Raw genomic sequence first — 25,342 nt, 5'->3', positions numbered from 1 at the left:
TGTCATTGTTATGATGACAATAAATATAATATTGTATTCCTCTGGAATTATTGCTAGACATTATTGTAAACCTTTGTAAGGAATGATTTTTACACTGAAATGCATTACGATCACATTTGAGGAAAATGACAAGAAAACAAATAAATCATCCATTTAATAGATCCGCTTTGTCTGTTTTCACATGTATCATGTAAATCTATATTTTCTGTTTGTTTTGTTTCTAAACAAACCAATCCTATAGACTGATGAATATCAAACAGGCTTATGCTGAGAATGAATGGTTTTTTTAACATGCCCAATTTCACAGAGACCATCTTAGTGGGTTTCAGTAATTATCCATCAATTGAATTTGTGGAATGTTTTAATAAATAGAATATACCTTGTGTCAAAATTTGATTAGATAAAAGCTGCCAGTTATGTTAAATCGTTTAATATTTTGTCGTTTGATGCATCAGAGAAGACAAAGATTATACATAGTTTAAAGACCATGAAGATTAGATAAAAGCTGCCAGTTATGTTAAATCGTTTAATATTTTGTCATTTTCTGCACAGAATTTGATGCATCAGAGAAGACAAAGATTATACATAGTTTAAAGAGCATGATGCAATTTTATTTTTGTACTAATCGATATTCCAATCCATGTGTTGTTTTATATTGCCAATCTGCCTTTTTGACCAGAGTGAAGATGGTAATGGTGAAATTGAGAGGAAAATAAAAGTCATCAACATAACTGGCAGTATAAATAAAAAATGCAGTTATTATAAAGCACCTATAAGGAAGAACACAGACCAGGCAGTAAACATTAAAATAGTTTCTTAAAAGAAAGTTAGCATGAGGCTAATATAACAAAATTGTTTACTGACCTTGTTGGTATTTGGTATTTGGTATGAAAATGGTATTTCATTTGTTCACTTAAATGTCACAAACACGTAACGCTGGTAAACCCCAGTAACTTTCACATGACAAGCCACAACCTACAGAAATCATGTCAGCAACGCATGACCTCGAGTTCATCCACATACAAAATAGGTCCACCTAAACAAAGGGAAGATTTAGACCAGTTAAAATCTCAAATAAAAACAGTTTTGTACTGAATAATTAATGTAAGTGCTTTAACAAAAAAATGTGACCTTCACTTTTTCTGCTTTAAAGCCCTCTAAAACACTGGCCCGTGTTACAACCATAAGCAAACAAATCAATAATAAATAAAAACCTTTGCTTTAAATATTGAAAAATATATATTTTACAAATAATCCATTATATAAATATATACAATAGCAGTCAAATGTTTGGAACAATTACGATTTTTTTAATAAGTCTCTTATGCTCACCAAGGCTGCATTTATTTGATTAAAAACACATTATTCTTAAATATTAATATATATTTAAAATGTAATTTATTCCTGTGGTGGCAAAGCTACATTTTCACAATAAATAATCAATGTTTTTTTTTCTTTCTTTTTTTTTTTCAGTTGTCTTTGTAAAACTTTACATTTTCTTTACAACCTCATTATGGCAATATTATTATTTAATCTTTTTAATGCCTCATAGAACTTACATTTTATTGAACCCATAACATTCCATTGAAATAATCATCCACCCACAAAATACAAATAACATTCATCTTTGTTTCCATTATGCAGGACTGTATGTGATGCACTCAGCAAATATGTTCCACTCTAACTGTGATCTGTCCATAAAAGAATGTGGCTTGTTTCTTTTTAGTAGCAGCAGAATAAGGGAGTCTGTTCCGCTCACGCTGTTTGGAGGGAACCTGCAGGTGGTCCACCGCCCTCGAACCCCGTCCGCCACATTCATGACAAACAGGACGAGAACAAGTTGCCAGCGGAAGAACATTATTCAGTTGCTCCCTGAGGCTGTTGGGAAACTGAGAGCTGAGAGCAAAAACGGAAGAGTACGTCGACTCCCTGTCGTTTCTGGAGTGCGCCGTGGAAGTGTGGGTCGATCTGTTAGTGGGGTCACTCTCACCTCCACCTGTAGATCTCTCAGCTCCTACTTTCTCCACAACGCATCCCAACCTGGCCTGGATCTTCCATCTCAAACTCTGGAAGGCACCTTGGAAGCGCTTGCTGAGGAGCGCATACAGCAACGGGTTGATATCTGAATTAAACAGCACCAGCCAATAGGAGAAAGTGACAGCAGACGGGGGAACAACGCTCCTGGGCCGGGACAGGGCGGTTTCGGTGGCCTGCACCAGAGCTACGCTGATGTAGGGCGTCCAGCATAAGAAAAAAGCGGCGATGACCAGAAATAACCTCAGAACTCCATGATGCTGAGGTTGACTGGGATGTTGAGGGCTACTGGTATGGATTTGAGCCATGAAAGAGTGCAGACGTCCACCAGTTGGCTTGGAAGACATCTCAGATGGTGCATCTGGAGCAACTTCATCAGGAACATCCAACTGATCCGTCACAAACCTCCCACTCACGTAGTAAATCAGCCTGGATGGTGTGTAAGTGTCCATGAATGAGTGTTGGAGATTCAAGACAGATGTGGCTCTGTTACGCTGGAGATGTTCTTCCAAACTGTGGATCCTCCTAGCATGGTATCGTGCCACGCGGACAATCTTCACATAGCAGAACAGGATGACTATAGCCGGTAGAAGAAAAGATAAGGAGGCCATAATGACCGTGTAGCTTGGGCTTTTGGCCCAGTTCACGGCACAGCTGTACATGGGAGCCACGAAACTGATGTTGCTCCAGCCGAGGAGAGGAGGACAGCTGGTCAACATAGCTTGCAGCCAAATCCATATCACCACGGAACCGGTTCTCCATATCGTGCAGCGGGAACCGTACCGCAGGCAGTCCACGATGGAGAAGTAACGGTCCAGGGCAATAGCGGCGAGTGTTAAAACTGACGCGGTGCAGTAGACTGAGGATGTGTAGCCGACATACAGACATAGATCCTAGAAGATCAAGAGAGAGTTCAAAATGAGCAAAAACATCTGTTAATGCACTCAAAATTAGGGATGCGCGATATATATGCCGATACCGATATGGTGGTGGATATGTTCATTTTTAATGTTATCGGCCTGATAAGAAAATATGGACGATATATTAAAGACGATAAATAAGGGATTATTTCCTTCAGCTCAGACACTATAGATGCGCACTGTTCACCATGATGGTTTTGAATTGCTTGAAATATGATTAGAATCACTTAAAAAAAAAGGAAAATACAGTTAAGTGCAGCATGTGCAGCACAAGTCTGTCATATAGGCTACATAAAATTGCTTGGGACATGACTTTAATGGTGAGACTTTTGTTTTTGTGATTAGGCTCTCAAAAATAATATAAAAATTTGGATTTAGATTTATCGGTCAAAATATCGGTTATCGGCTTTCAAATAAAAAGAAATATCGGTATTCGCCAAAATTTTCATATCAGTGCATCCCTACTCAGAATGTTATTTTGTAACTTTAACAACTTAAAGGTGATCTATGTCATTTTATCAATGTTAAAATAAACACTGGTTCTATGCAAAACATTGTTATGTTTGTTTCAGAATGTCAATCATCCTAGTAGAGTTTTCAAAAAGTATCGACTTAGGAACCAAGTCTAGGAACCAAGTTTTGAAATTTTAAATTGTGACGATACCAGCATTTCCCTCTAGCATTTTGAGCGCTGTTGAACAGATTCTTAAACACCTCTGATTGGTCACTGTGCTGAGCGCTCAACATATATGTCTGTGATTGGCCATTGTGTTGACGCGCTCAACATACATGTCTGTGATTGGCCATTGTGATAACGCACTCAAGATATATGTGTGTGATTGGCTACAATGATCAACAATGACATCTTTGACGCTCTTCATAGAGCGCTTACATAGATACACACGAGAGCGTTTAAAAGCAGGCATCTATCAGCGGATCCCTAATATATCCACTGATTGACAGATCCACTGATATGTCGTTTTCAAACACTCAGCGCTTGATGAAGAGCGTCAAAGACGACATGTTTTTGAAGCGTTGATCATGGTAGCCAACCACAGATTGAGCGGTGTGAACACAATGGCCAATTTAGAGACAAATATGTTATGAACGCAATGGCCAATCAGAGGGGTTTAAGAATCCGTTCAACAGCGCTCAAAATGCAAGAGGAAAATGCTGAATTTTTTTTCCTACTGATGAATGTTAAAAACATTGACAGCCAATCAGAACCCTTCTGACTTTAAAGAGCTTATAATAAACAGAACGTTTGTCATTCATTGGTGTAATATAGTTATCGCTATAGTTGCGGTTATCTGGGTGAACAGGCATTAGTTAACCCAAAAATGAAAATTCTGTCAGTAATTACTCACCCTCATGTTGTTCCAACCCTGTAAGACTTTCGTTCATCTTCGGAACACAAACTAAATCTGAGAGCTGTCTCACTCCTCCATAGGCTTCTTTGTAAATAAAACTTGCCGGCCAGAAAGTTAGTAAAAAAAAAAAAAAAGTGTTTAAAATAGTCCAGGTGACTACAGTGTCTCAACCATAAGTTTATCAAGCGACGAGAATACTTTTTGTGCGCAAAACCCCCCCAAAATAACTACTTTATTCAACCATCTCTCCCAAGATGTTGACGTAGTGTAACAGCGCAGCACTTCTGGGTTGTACGTCAGAACGTAGGCTCACTATTGGCCAGCATTACACGCATGACCAGCGTCGCCCAATAGTGAGCCTACGTTCTGACGTACAACCCAGAAGCGCTGCGCTGTTACACTACGTGAACTCACTCAGAGGCCCACACAGAAGAAAATTAATAGTTGAATAAAGTCGTTATTTTTTTAGCACAAAAAGTATTCTCGTCGCTTGATAAACTTATGGTTGAGCCACTGTAGTCACTTAGAATATTTTAAACATTGTCTTTACTAACTTTCTGGGCCGGCAAGTTTCAATTACAAAGAAGCCTATGAAGGAGTGAGGCAGCTCTCAGATTTCATCAAAAATATCTTAATTTGTGTTCCGAAGATGAACGAAAGTCTTACGGGGTTGGAACAACATGAGGGTGAGCAATTACTGACAGAATTTTCATTTTTGGGGGAACTAACCCTTTACTCTAATAAGAGAATAGTGAAGTCCACACCACAACTATAACGATAGAGGAACGGTATAACTGAAATCACTAAGAGCTCAGAGCATTTAAAACTGTGGGGTTCTTATAATAAAAAGAATGTTATCCTCCGTTATCATTTTTATTATGAACAGGCCTTAAACCTGCAACATTAATTCAACCAATGGCTTGAGTTTGGGGGCGGGACTAATGGCTTGGTCAGCGAATGGCAGATGGTTTGGAAACGGTCATTACTTTTGCGATTCCGTTTGGTCTCGCTAGTGGTTCAGACATCTCACACACTTCACCTTTAAGTTATAAATGTTGGATGTAAAGCATTATGTACTAACATTGTAGTTGACCCATCTGTTGTTCATAATGGAAACTGCCACAAACGGCATGACACCTATTCCCACTAAGAAATCGCTAATGGCCAGATTGATGATCAGGACGGAGGTCACGGTGTGGAAGGTTTTTGTGGCTGCCACAATCACAATGACCAGAAAGTTTCCTGAAAAGGAGGAACAAAAGCACAACAGAATAAACACATTTTTGTATTAATGTTGTACAAATTCTATTATAAAATAATAAAATAAAATAGTCAGAAAAAAAGAAATCATGTCAATGTCAATATTTGTTATATATTGTGTCAATGTGTTTATGAGTGTGACGTCACAAAAGCACAGATGTCTGCAATGATTTTGCAGTTTAGTTTCAATAGTTTATTTGGAATGAGTAAAGCGTTTTCAGTTCTGAATCTTGCAGCATAGTAAGTTTTGATTGATGCATTTTATTTCAATTTTTCTTGACATCACCCCAAATATAGGTAACACTTTACAATAAGGTTTCATTAGTTAATATTAGTTAACAACATTAGTAAACATGAACTAGTAATATCTACAGCTGCATGTCTACAGCATTTATTAATATGTGTTAGTTAATTTCAACATTTACTAATACATTATTAAATCAAAAGTTGTATTTGTTAGCATTAGTTAATGCACTGTGAATATCATAAACAATAAACAGCTGGGTCTTGATTGACTAATGTTAACAAAGATGAACTAACAATACATTTGTTACTGTATTTGTTCATGTTAGTTAATACATTAATGTTAACAACACCTTATTGTAAAGTGTTACCAAAATGTGTTTAAAACTATATATATATATATATTTTTATTTTTATTTTTTTTATTCTGAAATGATCATACTAATGTCTTACAGGATAGAATGTTTTAGAGAAAGGCAAAAGCACATAATGCCACAACACACTACAAACTGGAGGTAGGTAAAGAGGAGGTAAACTAGATGTTTATGTTGTCGTTTCCCACCAAAAATAGTCATATCCTGCAGGATGATGTCATTAGGGCTATGGATTTTGTTAGCACTGTTTTAGATACCAGTCAAAACAATATTCACAAGAAATGTTTTCTTCTAAAATATTAGTTTTTGCATGTTACAGCTAATACAACTTAACACAAATCATTTGATCTTATACCATAATAATTCATCTGAAATATAGTTAGACATCAAATGCAAAACTTTCTCATGTCCACACGACATCTCTGACATTCACACACACTAATGAAGCGTAGTGTAAAGCTCACCCGTCACTGCGGCCAGACTCATCAGCACCATCAGAGTCTCCAGCACCAGACGCGCTCGAGGCGACAGAACGGTTGAGTTCCTCAGTGCAGTCCGCATCTGAAACTCAGACTCATCTGAATCAAACCACTCACCAGCCGAGGACTCCATTTAAAAACACTCAGTCTGATATCCCGATCTCAGGTGCGTCACAAGCAACCTGGCCATTTAGTTTAAAAAAAATGCAAAAAGCTCATTTAAGAATATATTACAGTATTTGATCAAAATATAATAACCTGCCTATACTTAAAGCAGACAGTTTGCTTCTGACTCCTCTCTGGTTCTTCATTTGCCCTGTGAGCACCTGACAGTGCAGTTTACTATCTCCAGGGTCCCTTCATCAGTTTATCCACAGCGATGACAACATGGAAAAATCAAACGCTTGACTTGTGAATTACACAGCTAGAGAAAACAGACCGCTTGAATATGTGGCTCATTTAAACAGTCTATATTTACACAGATGCTTAGTTTCTCAAGGGATTACAACGGCTATGGATGTGATTAATTGAGACCTTTTGCATTGCATTTGTCCATGCTACATGCGTGGGAACAAATATGATGTGTAAATGTGAATTAAATATCAACTTAGTCATTGTGAGAGAGAAAACAGTTTATTTAATCTAAATTCAAATGTATATTAAAATACTTCTCTTAAAATATAAGATAAAACACAAAGTCATCAAACAACACTTGTCAATACAGAGTGAAAAATAAAAACTCAAAGGGAAGGAAAAGGAACAACAGAGTCTTGTCATGCAAAACGCATCTTATGCATCACAACTTTTCCTTAGAAAAATGGTGTAAAATGCAACATCTCCCAAATACTGACAGATGTTTTCTGCTAAAACACAGAAGACTTGCTCAGCAAATTCAGCACCGAGGGGCTGCGGGGTTTTGTCCTAAATGCTGGCGGGTATATTCCCACACCAGCAGGGCGGCGCTCACGTGCACATTGAGGGAGCGGGTGACACCGTTCTGAGGAATCTCCACACACACATCCACCAGCTGCAGCAGGTTTGCAGGAATGCCTTCCCTTTCATTACTGTTCGGAGACAAACAGACACTTTAGAGTCATGCACCGCACCAAGCAGAATAAAAAAAAAAATCAATATTCGATGGAATGCTAAGGTATGTTCAAGTCAAGCTAATGAGTTTATAAAGCCATTTAAAATAGTACTTTTACGCCATTGAGCAGACCCACACAAAATCGGCACCCGCCCATCATTCACAGTTCTACAATACTATAATGTTTATGTTTAAAACATTTACCCTGTTTAATGCCTAAAAATAAATTACTTGACAAGTGCATTTTTGGTTCCCGTATTTCCTTTTGGAAGAAGCACATGGAAAATGAAATGCTATTTGGGAATTATATTGGACAAAAATTAGCATATGCCTCTTCGGACAAGATCAGCCATCTGTATTTTTTGCTACATCTTCCTTAAAGAGAAAGGCTCTAAATGTTAATGTGTATAGCCTATCTACTGAAAGTTTGTCAACTTTAGCATATAGATAATAACCTTAATTAATAAAATAAATAAAAAATGTAATTTTTAAATCTGAATGTCTTTTAAAATGCATTCTGTAAATATAGAAGTAGGTCTACACTTGCATATAGATGACCTTAAAGCTTAATAAAACAAAATAATATTTACATGGTCTTTAAATGCATTCTGTAAAAATTGAAACACTAATTTAATCTAGGCCTGCTGAGGAGGTCAGATAAGAAGTGCAGGTGCTGATTGAACTAATAAACCAAGCTTTTAAATAATATGTTGGGTGGTTTTGCTGATGAGCGCTCGGCATGTCAGAACCAGTCTGTGGTCAGAACCATAGTCAGAACATGCTCCTCTCTCTCTCTCTCTCTCTCTCTCTCTCTGCATTCAGAGGTGAGGAAATCTCACAGGGAGAGACATCAATTAGCCTCATGTTAAACTGCATCGTCAGCGCAAACTGAAACGTTTCTATTTTCACATCCCTTCACAACGCTGCTCTTCATAACAAGTAATTGAAAGAGATTGTACAATGGCCTCAAAATGTATTTAAACAATTAAGGGTCAATCACATTCTCTCTTTCTTCTTCTCGTAGTCTCCAAAAGCTGAGATTTGATTGATACAGTCTTTGCAAACTGATTGTTTCTGTTACTCCTTTAATAGTTTTATCGTCAACAGTTGTTTGGTTTAGCTACTTACATCTCGAAGACTCGCACTTTAAGACCGTTATCTGAAAATGGTTTAAATGAGCCACATATGTCGTGAAGCGTCGCGCTGGAATTCGCGCTCGGCTCGCACCTTCTGTCCAAGCGAGCGTTACGACCATAGACATAATATGGCAAGCCGTTTTAACTTTTATTCATTTCCGGGATATGAATCCTTGATATCAACAATTACATTTTTGATATCAAGAATTACATTTTTTGATATCAACAATTACATTTTTGATGTCAACAATTTAATTCTTGATATCAACAATTTAATTCTTGATATCAAAAATGTAATTGTTGATATCAAAAATGTAATTGTTGATATCAACAATTGAATTGTTGATATCTGTAATTATATTTTCACTAGTGAAATGTCACCATAGGCTGCCATTCAAAATCAATTGTTGATATCAAGAATGGATTTCTTACTAGTAGAAATATAATTTTTGATATCAATAATTACATTGTTACTAGTAAAAATGTGAATTACTGATATCAATAATTCAATTGTCACCAGTTGAAATGTCTATTCTTGATATCAACAATTAAATTGCTACTAGTAAAAATTTTAATTTTTGATATCTGAAAATGTATTTCTGATATCAATATTATTTCAGATATCTAAAATGGCTTTCTTACTAGTAACGATCACATTCATGATATCAGAAATTAACATTGTCACTAGTGAAAATGGAATTATTGATATCAAAAATGAATATTGTTACTAGTAGCAATTCAATTGTTGATATCAAGAATAGACATTGCAACTAGTGACAATTGAATTCTTGATATAAAAAATAAAGGTTTTTACTCGTAAGAATTGTATTTCTGATATGTGAAACTGGAATTTCAACTAGTAAGAAATACATTTTTGATATCTGTAATAGTTTTGTCGCCCTTTTAACATTTAAAACACATGTAGGATATGAATTGTTGATATCAACAATTTAATTCTTGATATCAACAATTCAATTCTTGATATCAGAAATTCTGATTGTTGATATCAAGAATTCAATTGTTGATATCAAAAATGACGTCATCACTCGCAGAAATACATTTTTGATATCACAAATGAAATTACAACTAGTAAGAAACATACTTCTTGATATGTGAAATTTAATTATTGATATCTGTAATTTAATTGTTACATGTTAAAATTTAAATTTCACTAGTAAAAATTGTTATTGCAGATATCAAGAATTCGTTTTTGGATATGTGCATAGTAATGAATTCCTTTTTGGATATGTGCATAGTAATGACGACTGCTTATAAATATTCAAAGAGCGTGACGTTTTTGCGTGATGTTTTACGTGCTCAAGAACTGCGATGAACTGTGAACAACCTGGCAATGGCAGAGGAGGTTTTGAGGCAAATTGGAAGGCAATGTTATGCCATTGAAAGGACGTACCACTATGGCTTTTGTGGTCAACGACATCTACGTGCCATAGAGGCATGTCTCAGAAATTTATCAAGAGTTGCCGGTCTGTTAAGAACAGAGACAGCGGACGAACTTAAAGACTCGCTCATCGACTTAAGAAGGATTTTGCTGGTGCAAAATGTAGAGCAAGACCAGTCCTACTATGGCAAGCCGTTTTAACATTTAATCATTTAAACCGACTAGTCTCTATTTTCATGCTACTAGTACTTATTTTTTAGATACTAGTATCTATTCCATTAAGTACTAGTACTTATTCATTAGCTACTAGTGCTTATTCTTTAGGTACTAGTGCCTATTCTTTAGATACTAGTGCTTATTCTTTAGGTACTAGTACTTATTCAATAGATACTAGTACTTATTCATTAGATACTAGTACTTATTCATTAGATACTAGTACCTATTAAATAGATACTAGTACTTATTCATTAGATACTAGTACTTATTCATTAGATACTAGTTCTTATTTATTAGATACTAGTACTTATTCATTAGTTACTAGTACTTATTATTAGATACTAGTACTTATTCATTAGATACTAGTACCTATTAAATAGATACTAGTACTTATTCATTAGATACTAGTACTTATTCCAATAGTGACTAGTAACTATTCTTTTGTTACTAGTAACAAATATTTTTTTTTGCCATTGACTTCTATGGGGATCTGTCATTCAGATATCAACTATTCAGTTCTTACTAGTATGTATTCCAATTGTGACTAGTACATATATATTAGATACTAGTAGTTATTTATTAGGTACTAGTACTTATTTTTTAGATACTAGTACCTATTACTAGATACTAGTATGTATTCAATAAATACTAGTACTAAGTCATTAGATACTAGTACCTCTTAAATAGATACTAGTACCTATTAAATAGATACTAGTACTTATTCATTAGATACTAGTACTTATTCAATAGATACTAGTACTTATTCATTAGATACTAGTACTTATTCATTAGATACTAGTACCTATTAATTAGATACTAGTACTTATAAATTAGCTACTAGTACTTATTCAATAGATACTAGTAACTATTTATTAGATACTAGTATTTATTCCAAATGTTACTAGTAAGATTTTTTATTTTACTAGTAAGATTTTTAATTGAACTATCCAGTGGCATTTCTGACTAGTCATAACATAAGACGAGTAAAAAAGCAGTTGTGACTAGTAAAATAAAAAATCTTACCAGTAACATTCGGAATAAATACTAGTATCTAATAAATAGGTACTAGTATCTATTGAATAAGTACTAGTATGTAATTTATAAGTACTAGTATCTAATTAATAGGTACTAGTATCTAATGAATAAGTACTAGTATCTAATGAATAAGTACTAGTATCTATTAAATAAGTACTAGTATCTACTGAATAAGTACTAGTATCTAATGAATAAGTACTAGTATCTAATGAATAAGTACTAGTATCTAATGAATAAGTACTAGTATCTATTGAATAAGTACTAGTATCTAATGAATAAGTACTAGTATCTAATGAATAAGTACTAGTATCTAATGAATAAGTACTAGTATCTATTGAATAAGTACTAGTATCTATTGAATAAGTACTAGTATCTAATGAATAAGTACTAGTATCTACTGAATAAGTACTAGTATCTAATGAATAAGTACTAGTATCTAATGAATAAGTACTAGTATCTATTGAATAAGTACTAGTACCTAATAAATAACTACTAGTATCTAATATATATGTACTAGTCACAATTGGAATGCATACTAGTCAGAACTGAATAGTTGATATCTGAATGACAGATCCCCATAGAAGTCAATGGCAAAAAAAATTATTTGTTACTAGTAACAAAAGAATAGTTACTAGTCACTATTGGAATAAGTACTAGTATCTAATGAATAAGTACTAGTATCTATTTAATAGGTACTAGTATCTAATGAATAAGTACTAGTATCTAATAATAAGTACTAGTAACTAATGAATAAGTACTAGTATCTAATAAATAAGAACTAGTATCTAATGAATAAGTACTAGTATCTAATGAATAGGTACTAGTATCTAATGAATAAGTACTAGTATCTATTGAATAAGTACTAGTATCTAATGAATAAGTACTAGTATCTAATAAATAAGAACTAGTATCTAAAGAATAAGTACTAGTATCTAATAAATAAGAACTAGTATCTAATGAATAAGTACTAGTATCTAATGAATAAGTACTAGTATCTAATGAATAAGTACTAGTATCTAATGAATAAGTACTAGTATCTAATGAATAAGTACTAGTATCTATTGAATAAGTACTAGTACCTAAAGAATAAGCACTAGTATCTAAAGAATAGGCACTAGTACCTAAAGAATAAGCACTAGTAGCTAATGAATAAGTACTAGTACTTAATGGAATAGATACTAGTATCTAAAAAATAAGTACTAGTAGCATGAAAATAGAGACTAGTCGGTTTAAATGATTAAATGTTAAAACGGCTTGCCATAGTCCTACTCTGCCGGACGTGTACATTTAGGTGAGTAAAATTGTTGTTCTCTCTAAGTTATTAAAATGTTAGACCTGTTAATTTAAACTAGGCTATATTTGGGTCGCTACGGCGTCTTTCTTGAACACGTGGCAACTCTCCGTCTCTGGTTCTGAATTAGCTATTTACTGCAAAAATACCCCAGACTGGCCTCTTTGATGCAATTAAACCCACCGGCAACAATCGCAAATTTTCAAATTGATTTTAACTATGTCATAACTTTGGGGAATTTCAATGGTTCGTCGGCTTGGGCGACCTTTGTTAACTCATTAATGTGTTTTTCAGTTTTTTTTATTTATTTTTTTAACCTGACCAAAGAGCAATTTCACATAGTAGACAGGTTTTTTTTTATTTTTTACTAGGGTTGTAAAAGGGCAGAACATTTCTAGAAACTTTTCATGGACTGGAAACTAAATGGGAATCAATTGGAAATTTGGGGTAATTTATACAAATGGTATCATACTCAAACATTTATATAAACATTTTGTTTGGTCATAAGCAGACATGCATGCAAAGTAACAGTTTACAATTAAAAAAATAAAATAAATAAGACCTTTTTGACAGATTTATTTGTGAGTAGAACTTTGATTTATTTCTTACAGAAATAAAACAACAGAAAAGCATGAATGAAAAAAAAAAAGTCCCATTTAAAATGTAAAATGAAACAGAAATAGCCCTGAAGTGAGTGAGGAATGTGGAGGGTAAAAATTTTGCTGAATTGGCATTAAATCTGGTTGTTTTAAACAAGATCATTTTCAACTGCATTCCCTGTAAGGCTTACATGCAATTTTGTAAATTAATGCGTTAATTGATTCCCATGCCCAACTTTGAAAATTCCTAGAATTTTGCAAACAAATTATTAAAGGAACACAGACACTTCATATTTAATTGTATTTAATAATTAAAATTGTGCTTTTTACATTTAATAGATTACACTTAGATAGATAAGACTACTTAATAGATTGAAAACCTACTAGATTAATTAAAATGCACACGGCCGCACGGGCATTCATAATGGTGCGGAGCAGAGCAACCAGTGGAGAGACACTGTTAAGAATGCTTGTGTGTCCTCAGCAGTGTCTGTTAATTGTTGTTCAATTGTTCTTTGTTTCTTTTTGTCTTAGGTGTACGTGGAAGACCTTCCATTAATGTTTCAAAGCAGCAAATTGAGTTTCTAATGAAACAGGGACACACCATTAAGCAGATGGCCAATATTCTGGGCTGCTCATCTTCATTTCTTTATAGGAAAACTAAACAGCTCGGAATTCCTATACGAAAACTGCAAAGACAAGTGACTGAGGAAGAGCTCATTCAGCATGTCAGAAGACTTCACAGTCTCTATCCCAACACAGGAAGTGAGGTGTGTTAGGAAAGTCAAATTCATTATTCTGCATCCATACTGTCAAATTAAATAAATGTGCTTTTATTATTACTTCTTAGATCATGAGGGGGCTGCTACGTGGAGAAGGGCTGTTTGTCCAGCGGTGCAGGGTCCGAGAAGCCCTTACCCTAATCGATCCCACCGCGACTGCACGCAGGTGGAGTAATGCCATTGCCAGAAGAGTCTACCATGTTCCTCATCCAAACAGCTTATGGCACATAGATGGAAATATGCGGTTGATTAGGTAATACACTATTCATCCCTCCCCACAATACAAAGACACGAGTTCAGTGGACTGGAAACACTAAATTGCCAATAGGAGTGAGTGCATGTGAGAGTGTCCTTGGCCCTGTTTACACCTGGTATTAAGATGTGTTTTCGTCGATCGGATCACAAGTGGACGATGCTAAATACAGGCTTAAACATGGTCTAAAACTTTCTGAGCTTTTGAAAACTTCCAGAGGTAGTTGAAAAAGCATTTGACCAGATGCTTTCATAGTGTAAACGCAAAAAATGTGGTAGAATGTGTTCGAACAACCACAAATCATTGACTACGTTTACATGCAGCCAATATCCGGGTTATGGTCGGGTTAGAGTCACTATTTGGGTTTCTGAAACATTCGGAATAACGCGTTTACATGCGTGAGGAGAGAGAGTTACTCCTGTATACATGGAATTTGCAATATCCCGATGTAAACGGCGACGCACGGTTAGCGTCTGGACGTACGGACTTCCTTAAGACGCAATATTTCCGATTTCCGATTCTTTTTCCTGTATCCAAAGACAACAACAACAGCAGCAGCACGCGGATAATGAATAGTTCGGGGCAGATAGCGATCGCCTTTGTTTGCGCTTTCCTCCTCGCTCCAAAAGTGTGGTGCTGTGCTGCGTCTCGCCATGTTTACCTCTACTTCTTGTTTACTTCCGGTATACTGCACGCGGGTTTCTGTATGCGCCGTCCCTACTCAAAAGACCAAGATTCCTTGCGAATAGAACATGCGCAGAACACAAATCAATGTCCCTTTTGATGGGGATATGCCGATACGCGTTTACATGACCAAATATTCGGGTTAGAAAGGGGGTACCCCAGGTATAATATCCGGGTTTTTAAAAACCGGGATATGAGCATATCCGGGTTTTTGCCGGTGTTTACATGGCCGTGCGCGACCGGGTTATTGCTAATATCCCGGTTTTGAACGGGTTATTGGCTGCATGTAAACGTAGTCAATGTCTACTCTCCTCTTACTGACCTAATGCGTAACCTTAATGAGAAGAGCTCTAGCCAGATGGGATTTAAACTTTGTCGGCTGAAGACCCAAGTTTGGTTTTGAAGACGAAAAACATAGCAAATACAATGTTCTCTCACCATTCCTGATTTCTAATACACACTCCCTGTGTTCGGCTGGTCTTGTCATTCATATGTACATTGCATGAGCTTATTTCGTCCATTAGACTGAAAGATCTGAAAAAGCCCATACATTTATCCGACCCTCCTCTCAAAGAAATCAGGACAAAAGAGACGGATTTAAACACCAGGTGTAAATGGGAATTTGTCTCCCTAATCCACTTGTGATCCGATCGACCAAAACACATCCTAATACCAGGTGTAAACAGGGCCCTAGTAGTACTGGGGTTGCACAAGTTAGTGCACTTCCAGTGTTGGGTTACATCAGGAAGGGCTTCTGGGCATAAATCCTGTGTCGAAAAAGCCTTATTCAGACTGTCAGGCCAAACCCAATTTTTGTGCATATCTAATTGGAATCATATTTAGCAAGTGTGAACAGCAGGAAAAAAAATCACTTGTAATTAATTTTTTTTTTTTACAAATTCATTTTGAGGGAAAAACCTTGCATCACAATATTGTGGTTGTCAAAACAATTGGTAACTAAATAGAACTTCATTAAGTTTAGTGACAACATGTTATGTTTACATGACGGACAGACAACTGTTATTTTAAGTGCTTGACACAAATTTCATGATTTTCATGATAAACTTGTGATTTGATTCCGATCTTAAAGGGATACTTCACTTTAAAATGAAAATTCTGTCATCATATACTCACCCTCAAGTTGTTTCAAACCTGTATCAATTTCTTTCTTCTGCTGAACAGAAAGGAAGATATTTTGAAGAATGTCAGTAACAAACAGTCAACTGGTCCCATTGACTTCCATAGTAGGAAAAAAAATACTATGTAAGTCAATGGTTCCAGTTAACTGTTTGGTTACTGACATTCTTCAAAATATCTTCCTTTCTGTTCAGCAGAAGAAAGAAATTGATACAGGTTTGAAACAACTTGAGGGTGAGTATATGATGACAGAATTTTCATTTTAAAGTGAAGTATTCCTTTAAGATTGGAATCAAATTGCAAGTTTATCATGAAAATCATGAAATTTTGTTCAATATCGATTAATTTAGATAAATATCAGGTACAGTAGCTACATGCTAATTTTTCTCAAGGAAAAATAAATCTCTTAACTAATGCTGTATCAGCTGGTATCATTACTAAAGGTTAAAATGAACAACACAAATTAATATAATGCAGTTTTTATAAGTTATTTTTCATGATAAGAGTACAAATATACTACAAATATTGTGTTATCATTATTTACAAAATCCACAAAAAATATCAAGAAATAATTTGTCAATATCGCACTCTGCTAATCTATAACACAAGCACTTAATCATCTATTGCTACGATCCAGGATCAGATCTGCCCCATCTTATTTTATGGTTTGGAGCTCTACTAGTGACATTTAAGATACTATGAATGCACTTATTTTTTTATTGCTTAATTAACCTTGTGTTGTTTCTATGCCTTTTTTTTTATAAAAGGTGGGGTTTTGTTGTACATGGAGCCATTGATGGGAAATCTCGCCTTATAACCTACCTGAGCTGCAACACAAATAACCGTGCCTCCACTGTGCTGACCGAGTTTGTGAAGGCCACATGTCTTTATGGCCTTCCTTCGCGAGTGCGATCTGACCATGGAGGGGAAAATTCACAAATCGCCCTCTTCATGAATCTTGTTCAAGGGGTGGAACGGAGGAGTCACATAACAGGAGAATCTGTTCATAATCAACGCATAGAGCGACTTTGGAGAGATGTTTTCCTGCATGTGCTCCAGTACTTTTACAACTTGTTCTACACTCTTGAGGATTCTGAGATCCTTGATCCAGATGATGATGTCCAAAAGATGTCCCTGCAAATTGTCTTCCTGCCAGAGATACAAAAGAGACTGGGTCTATTTAGGGAAGGATGGAATCACCACAAAATCAGAACTGAGAACAATAAAACACCTGTCCAAATATGGACTGCAGGAATGCTTGCCAACATGGAGACAAACTGCAGAGCCATCAGCAATGTTTTTGGTGAAGATCCTTGCAGCACACAAACTCTACAAGAGCTTTTGGCGCAACATGGCGTAGAAAACTTCCCTGTGACTGATGATGGCGAAGATCATTTTCCTGCTGTAGTTGTGGAGCAACCCAGAATCAATCTGAGCCATCAGCAGCAGCAAAACATTATGCAGGCAATTGAGACCATCTCAGATACTACTGTTAAGTATCAGACATGCTGCAGAGAAATTGCAAACACATTACAAGATGGCTGAGATACAATTTATGATACTCTGTTTTTTCTTGAAACGCACCATCAGAATGATAATGTTTATGTATTCTTATTATGTATTAAAAAACGATTAAATGCCTTCAGGTAAATACCACACTGTCTGTTTCATGCTCTGACAAAATGTTTTTAGCAGGATTACTAGACTCCAATGTGAAAAAAGGATTCAGACAAATGCAATCAAAATTGATTCAGGTTTTATTGTTCCATTTATGCAGTGAAACATGAATTAGCACATTTTGCTTCATTTACTCGATTTATCATCATCAGTTTTAATTCCACTGAATTGAAAAAGTACATTTCAAGTTGTACATCAGCAAGTTGTGCTAATTATATATCAAACATTAAAGGTAAGAACAGTACAACAATAACAGTAAATGCAATAACAGTAAAATGCATGTTTGAGTGTTAAGAGAATTATTTCAAGTATTTTTTTTTATCACCCTTACATGAACAAGGTACTACATGGTGCCAAAGGTTGGCGACTGCAGAATACCTTCGGTCATGTAGGTTCTAAAAGATTCGTAGGTACTGTGAATTGGAAGTCTGAGAACAATAAGGCATGTGTTGGCCTCTGGAAATATTCTGGTGTTTTGACCAAATGCAAGTAAAAATTCAATTTTTGGCTGATGGGGGAATCCAAGAGGAGGCACAGATGAGGCTCCAGAAGCAAACTGCAGCACCATTTCCAGTGTCAACGGATTGCAGTCACCTTCTGTAACCACACAGATTCAGACAGACACACAAAGCAGAATAAGGTTTAAATTGAATATCATATTCAGTATGTTGGCTTTCTCAAGCCAACTAATTTTTTTTATTGGAAAGAAATTTAACTTCACAAAAATGTGTCACTCAAAATCACATTAAATGCAAATACATTTTTTACAACAAAGTGGTTGTAATGTTTAAATGATAAAGCACTAAAACCCCTACCTTCTACATCTATTAACCAGTCTCTCCAGAAACAGATGGTCTTATTTTCCAGTTGCCTTTTGTTGCTGCCAAGGGGTGAGAAGTCCACTTCGAAAAGAGTTGCCAGATCTTTTGCCTCCAGTGGTCTGATCGCATTGACAAACAGGTCCTCAAAGATTTCAGCATGATTTTTTAGCTCGTCCATCAGACCAAAAGTTTTGAAACCCTCTTCAAATCTGTCACAGGACATTTAGAGATTTTAATCAAGTCATAATGAGATTTTGGCCACAACCAAACTTTCCATTTACTACATTTTTCCTTTGTACAGCATTTATATGGTTCTCATGATGGATACTTACTGTCTGAGAGCCAAATTTATCCGCCCATTCACAAAGTATTCTGCTGCAGATTGGATCAGGGAATCTCTCTCTTCAAGTGATGAGATGTACCTAAGTGCTCCCATCATGTTCAGACTGTCCCCAGCATCTGATATAGCAGAATTTGCTTTTAGAACAGAGTCTGCTTCTTTAATCTGCAAGTAAATCATTAGAAAGTTATGCCATGAAATCACAAAGCATCCATTGCAAATGACAAAATAAAAAACCCCTGCATAGATGAGACTGTTTAATGTACAAGTCTAAAGTTTATAATCACCTTTGTGAGTTTTTCTCTGAAGCAGCTGTCTGCTATTTCCTCAAGGGAGACCGGAAGTGTACATGTACCACAGAGTTGCATAAAGAGACGATCAGAAAAAAAACGAGGGCCCACTCCACCATGAACTATGCACACAGCAATCATTTTTGCAATGGTCATGTACAAGCCATTCTCAAGTGCTGAAAAACATATATATATATATACATATATTTAGTGATATATTTAGTATATACATATATTTCAATTTCATATGAAAAAAAGAAAAGCAAATTAGATAATCCTCACCATGAGTATCAAGAGCCAGTAGTCTGTTGTCTTCCGGCCCTTCAAATATTTTTGATATCTGGATTTCCCTCATCAACAAGCGTAGGTATTCCCTGGTTGGTCCACCATCATCTATAGCTCCTTCTCCAACCCCATCAGAGTCCACAAAAATCACATCCAGTCTTGCTTCTGGATTGAAGCGCCTTCGTTTGAAAGCGTGCAGGCTACCTTGTAATATGTTGTCTCGACTTACATTGATTTGATTGCTTGTGGGACAACATGAGAGATCAACTCTGCTATGAAGCTTCTTCAAAATTATCTGTAGATCAACTCTAAAACACAAAGGGGTAAAATAAGTTTGCTTTCATGTGTCTGAAAAAGTTTAGTTCTTTAAATTCCTTTAAAGTATAACATAACATACTGATCTGAAATAATTTCACAGTTGTCATTTGTTACAGAGGATGGTTGAGTGGGAAGAGAGCGTTCAGGTGACCACTGATGATATGTGTGTGAAGGTGAAGGAGCAGATGACCAGTGTGCAGGTGAAGGAGCAGGTGAAGGAGCAGGTGACCAGTGTGCAGGTGAAGGAGCAGGTGAAGGAGCAGGTGACCAGTTTGGGGGTGTTGGGGAATGACAATCATTCAGTGGCAAAGAAGTAATTGGTTCATGTGATGATGATGCAAGCGACTGGTTGGAAAAGGACGAGGTAAAATGAACTTCACCAGAATTCACTTGAATGCTTGCTTCGTTCTGTTTATCTTGACTTTCCTGTACATACAGACCAATATTTTAAATAAAAAATATATTTAAAAAAAAAAGAAGAAAAAAAAACTATATACACCTAAAATAGTTTTAGAGACTATAAATAGAAGGGTTACTCACGTGTGCATCCATTGGTGAACCCCAAACAACATAAAGAGTTGAATGACCCTGGATGTTGTAATCATTAAGTGTTCCTGAAAGGTTATTTTCAAGAGGTGTAGATGAGATCGCATCTTGAACATAGAACACTTCACTGGACAGGTCATCCTGACCAACAAAGTCAAATAAGATCTGAAAAGAAGTACATGAAACATAGGTAGATTACACTATTAGATTACATTATTATACAATTATCCTTCTTCATCAAGGCTAATTACTATATTATTTCCCAAACACATTTTAAATCATGACTGTTTTCTATGCTTATTGTTTATCCTTTTATTAAAAATCAGCAGTCATTTACTTGAATTGTGTCTGACAAGATGAATTTTCGAATTTTTTCCACTCCATTAGGAAACTTGAATTTGATGGGCACAGCATCAATGGGTTCCTCGTAATTCGCAATCCTCTTCCGTCTGTCTTCAATTGCCTATTATGCAACCAAGGTTACATGAATGCAGTACTTCTTTTTTTACTTCAAACAAACAAATCATGAGTTATATTTTTTAAAATAACATTTACCTGTAGTCGACTCTTCTCCTGTGCCTCTAAACATTGGCGTCTCATTTCCTATTTATAATATAAAGAATTTGTGGATTCTATTTAAATAGAAATGTATATTACACCTATTAGAACTAGTATGTTCATAGAAAAACATTACAGAGCAGTTTAATGTCCATACTCTCAAATAAATAGTTTCTTTTGTATTACAACCATCTTATACCATCCAGACCTTAATGTCAATTCAGAAAATGTACTAAAGGTTAAATGGGTTCATGTAACAATACATCAAAATTTCCTTAATAAAAATGTCTTTCAAACCGGACTCAACTGGTCAAAAACACGATTTTCCCAAGATTAGTATAGAGGACCTCAACATTCAAAAGTTTATATATATATATATATATATATATATATATATATATATATATATATATATATATATATATATATATATACATACATACAGGTAATGCAGTTTATATATAGCTGATTAATGTTCTTAATCAAAGACATTTATACATATTAGCTGAAGTATTACAAGACTAACAGTATGCTACTATCATGTTTTTTTTATGTAAACTTGCAAATTTAGAAGGTAAAATGTTAGGTGGTTGCTGGGTTGCAGTGAAAAAAATAATACAGTTACTTACTTTTTCTCTATCTGCCATTAAAGATTGTTCAAATTCTTTGTCTTGTTCTTGCCGCAAAAATCGCCACTGCTGCAAGACCTATAAACACATCAAAAAATATCTGACTTAAATATTATGAGAAACAAATGATCAACACAGACTCTGGTACATATTGGTTTAAAACGTTATAGGTCTATTCTTAGTTACCACTGTGCTGTCTGCAGTGTCATCTGTGTTGCCACTAAAGTCAGTAAGGTCAATCACCACAGATGGAGTTGGGTCCTCAGAGTCAATCACCACACTTTCAGAGTTGGCTCCTGCTTCAGGTGCACTTTGTGACTGGCACAAAGGAGGTGGTGATTCCTGTGTGGGTAACTGTTGTCATTTACACCACAACACACTTTTACATAAAGCATTATCAAAGAAAATTATTACAAACCTGGTATAATTCTAATGGCAGAATGTACAGCCTACTCCGGCCAAGAGCTTGCTTTAATTCTTTGACAGAAGTAACCAGAAGCTTCTGTAATTTCTTTCCTCTGTCAGCCTTGGCTAATTCATATCCAATCAAATTCAGGCTGACATCTGGGAAACTTTGACAGATACATTGTTTGAAATCTGCCAAACTCCAATTCATTTGGATTTGGGAGACTTTTTCTTTACCTGTGTCATCCACAGGGCTACCTAAAGATGTTTTGAAAGAAAAAGATATAAAATTACTGAATTGTTATAAATAATAATAATAATTAAAAAAATCTCATAATTCACTGTGCCATTACCAAATCCAGTTTGTGTAATTTTTCTTCGTTCTGTCACTGTAGGTAGCTTTGTAAAGGTTGGGCCAGGAAGCAAAAACAGGCAAACATTCCAACAAAGGTTTTCTCGTCTTCCGGCTGTACCTTTAAAACAGAACATTAAAGACTGAATAAATTAAATAAGAGAACCCTCTGATCAATGTGTACATTTTACCAGTTTGATATCTTATTCGAAAAGGAATAACGAGAAATTGAAAGACAGTTAATTTTTTTTAATTATTATTATTTCTTTAGTTTAACACTGGTCAATGAGATTTCGTCTTGACTTCGAATGTCTACACATTTATAATCCGAGATCAGGTATAAAAAAAATCATATAGAATAGACACTGGCTCATGGTTTCAGAGATCGTTTATACTTAAAGGGATAGTTCACTTTGAAATTAAATTTTGGTATGTTTTAGCTTACCTCAAGGGCATCCAAGATGTAGGTGTCTTTTTTTCCGCAGTAGTTTCAATTTTGATATTTTTAGGTCAAACCGTTCTTGTCTGTCAGTCATATAATGCAGGTCGATGGTCACGGTCTCAAAACACATGCACAGAGTCCAAATTAAAACAATTCCCCGTCGTCCAAATTAAACAATTCCCCATCGTAAGTACACATTGATGGCCTAAGACACAAAACGAGCCGTTTGTGTGAGAAAACGAACAGTATTTATATCGTTTTTACCTCTTATACACAGCCATGTCCGAGTGATCTGATCTGACGTGTACGCAGACTGGTGCATAGATATATACACTAGATATCGCCTTAAAGACATTCGTTCAATGAACTGCCGTAGACAAGGCGACATCTAGTGTGTATATGTCTATGCACCAGTCTGCGCTCACGTCAGATCAGAGCACTTCGACATGGCTGTGTATAAGTGGTAAAAACGATATAAATACTGTTCGTTTTCTCACACAAACCGCTCGTTTCGTGTCTTAGGCCATCAATGTGTACTTGAGGTAAGCTAAAACATACCAAAAATTAATTTCAAAGTGAACTATCCCTTTAAAAGTTGTATCAGCGATTTCAGGCCCAAACATAAATGATCACATTTATCTAATCTTTCCAAACCATCCGCTAGCTGCCCGCCCCATAAGCAAGCCGTCAAAAAAACGTGTCTCTGTAGGCAGCCTAGGCTCTGAGATCTGCACACAAAAACAATTGGTTTCACCAACCACTCAAAACCAAAATAAATAGTGTTCCAACCAATCACCGACAGGGGGAGGGTGTTGTGAGGTTTTCGTGTGCACGAGCACAAAACCTCACAACACCCACCCCCTGTCGGTGATTGGTTGGAACACTATTTATGTTTGGGCCTGAAATCACTGATACAACCTTTAAATCACGTGACTTTGGTAGTTTGATACAGGCTCTGAATCACTTGTTCGAAAAAAAATATTCATAAAGGTTTCAAAGCTTCACGAAGTGTGTTCGAAGCTTCGAAAGCCCTAATCATCTCCAATGAAGACTCATCAGGGCACTTGTACTTTTACTGTAGCCTGTAGAGGCTGCGTCCTACGTAGCAACAGCTTTCGAAATGAGACATGTGTTCCCGTACAACTTTGCAATTTTTATTTTTTTATTTATTTAGAAAAGGGACAATGTACATTAATTAACATTCATAAATGTAAATGTACCCAAATTAGCCCGAAGGCTAGTTTTCATTGGTAGTCCCTTTGCCAGATGTTATTAGGCTCTAAACTAGAAAAAAGTAAAAAGGTTAAACATTACAACAATACACTACAACAATCATAAATCTAGAACTTGTAAACACCTCTATAAAATACAATACAAGAGCATTATACAAAAAGACAATATACACACAATAGAAAAAATTGTTATGAGTTAATATGACTAATCAGGTTTATAATAAAATTAATAATAAGTTTAATAATAATAATAGAGCAGCATTAATGTTCACATTGTTGGTTATGAAGAAGCCATTTCTTAAGATTAAACTTAAAAGAGTTAAATGTTGAGCACTCTCTAATTGAGTGAGGTACAGTATTCCACTGATGTGAAGCTCTGTATGAGAAAACAGCTTGGCCAAACGATGTTTTCCTACGTGGAATTATACAATCCGCTCTAATTGCTCCTCTTGTAATTCTGTTTTCAATAGATTTAAATTTAATAAAATCAGCCAAAGGAGGAGGAGCCAAACCATGCATGATCTTATAAACTAAACAAACATTTTTAAAGTTGATTAGAATTTCCCAGTTAAACAAGTTATACTTATTTAAAATGTGACAATGATGAAAGCTGAATTGTTTTTTATCTAAAATTTTAAGTGCTTGTTTGTATATTGATTCTAATGGTTTTAGGACTGTAGAATGTGTATTTGACCAACTTGTCAAACAATATGTGACATGAGAAAGAATCATAGAGTGGAAATATATCTTTGCTGCCTCATTTGATAAACAATTTCTAACAAACCTAAAGTTAAATTTAATCTTTTTGCAAACTTTTTTTATGTGAGTTTTAAAACCAAGACAGGAGTCCAGATGTACCCCTAGATATTTACATTCTGAAACAACCTGTAATCTTTCTCCTGAAATAAAAATGTCCAGCTTTGTATCAGGCCTATGTCCTTTAGAAAAGAACATACAGACTGTTTTTGACACATTTAACCTAAAAAAACTCTGATTTAGCCAGGATGTAACTTTTACCATAACGTCTGTCAACTTTTTTGCAACCTCTTCTGCATTTTTACCATGTGTAAAAATGACTGTATCGTCAGCATACATTAGAATATTACATTGTCCACACTCCTTAGGTAAATCATTAATATACAAGCTAA

At 35.4% G+C, this 25,342-nt stretch overlaps 4 protein-coding genes across 6 annotated transcripts in view; 1 reads left to right on the top strand and 3 right to left on the bottom strand.

Moving 5' to 3' along the window:
* Nucleotides 1-909: 909 nt before the first annotated feature.
* Nucleotides 910-7,191, bottom strand: LOC309486906 (5-hydroxytryptamine receptor 1D-like; the record flags this gene model as incomplete). Its single annotated transcript, XM_082154374.1, has 4 exons — nt 6,666-7,191; nt 5,406-5,566; nt 1,686-2,927; nt 910-975 (listed from the first exon to the last, which is right to left on the bottom strand). Exons 1-4 carry the CDS (start codon nt 6,811-6,813, stop codon nt 910-912), a joined length of 1,617 nt encoding a protein of 538 aa, XP_082010500.1. The 5' UTR covers nt 6,814-7,191.
* Nucleotides 7,192-7,294: 103 nt separating this feature from the next.
* LOC309486905 (putative methyltransferase TARBP1) overlaps nt 7,295-25,342 on the bottom strand; it is a 63,441-nt gene continuing 45,393 nt past the window's right edge. The window contains 1 exon segment of the mRNA XM_082154373.1: nt 7,295-7,744. Coding sequence (XP_082010499.1) covers nt 7,573-7,744 — 172 coding nt within the window. The 3' untranslated portion in view covers nt 7,295-7,572.
* Nucleotides 14,133-17,855, top strand: LOC309486993 (uncharacterized protein). Its single transcript, XM_082154529.1, has 3 exons — nt 14,133-14,213; nt 14,294-14,478; nt 17,067-17,855. The coding sequence occupies exons 2-3, from the start codon at nt 14,297-14,299 to the stop codon at nt 17,842-17,844; spliced, it is 960 nt and encodes a 319-aa protein (XP_082010655.1). The 5' UTR covers nt 14,133-14,213; nt 14,294-14,296; the 3' UTR covers nt 17,845-17,855.
* Nucleotides 18,039-24,312, bottom strand: LOC309486952 (uncharacterized protein). Of its 3 annotated transcripts, none has more exons than XM_082154458.1 (14): nt 24,183-24,312; nt 22,522-22,641; nt 22,182-22,426; nt 21,950-22,105; nt 21,764-21,841; nt 21,132-21,179; nt 20,914-21,039; nt 20,571-20,741; nt 20,110-20,456; nt 19,710-20,020; nt 19,425-19,603; nt 19,130-19,302; nt 18,792-19,006; nt 18,039-18,573 (listed from the first exon to the last, which is right to left on the bottom strand). In XM_082154458.1, the coding sequence occupies exons 1-14, from the start codon at nt 24,208-24,210 to the stop codon at nt 18,320-18,322; spliced, it is 2,451 nt and encodes an 816-aa protein (XP_082010584.1). In that variant the 5' UTR covers nt 24,211-24,312; the 3' UTR covers nt 18,039-18,319. The 3 variants fall into 3 exon arrangements, with proteins under 3 accessions (XP_082010584.1, XP_082010586.1, XP_082010585.1); XM_082154460.1 differs by having other exon boundaries at nt 20,110-20,375; XM_082154459.1 differs by having other exon boundaries at nt 22,007-22,105.

This window comes from Leuciscus leuciscus, assembly GCF_965113295.1.
Source record: "Leuciscus leuciscus genome assembly, chromosome: 22".
Lineage (NCBI taxonomy): Eukaryota > Metazoa > Chordata > Actinopteri > Cypriniformes > Leuciscidae > Leuciscus > Leuciscus leuciscus.
Note: the sequence above shows the minus strand (reverse complement) of the source record. Positions and strands in the feature narration are given on the sequence as shown.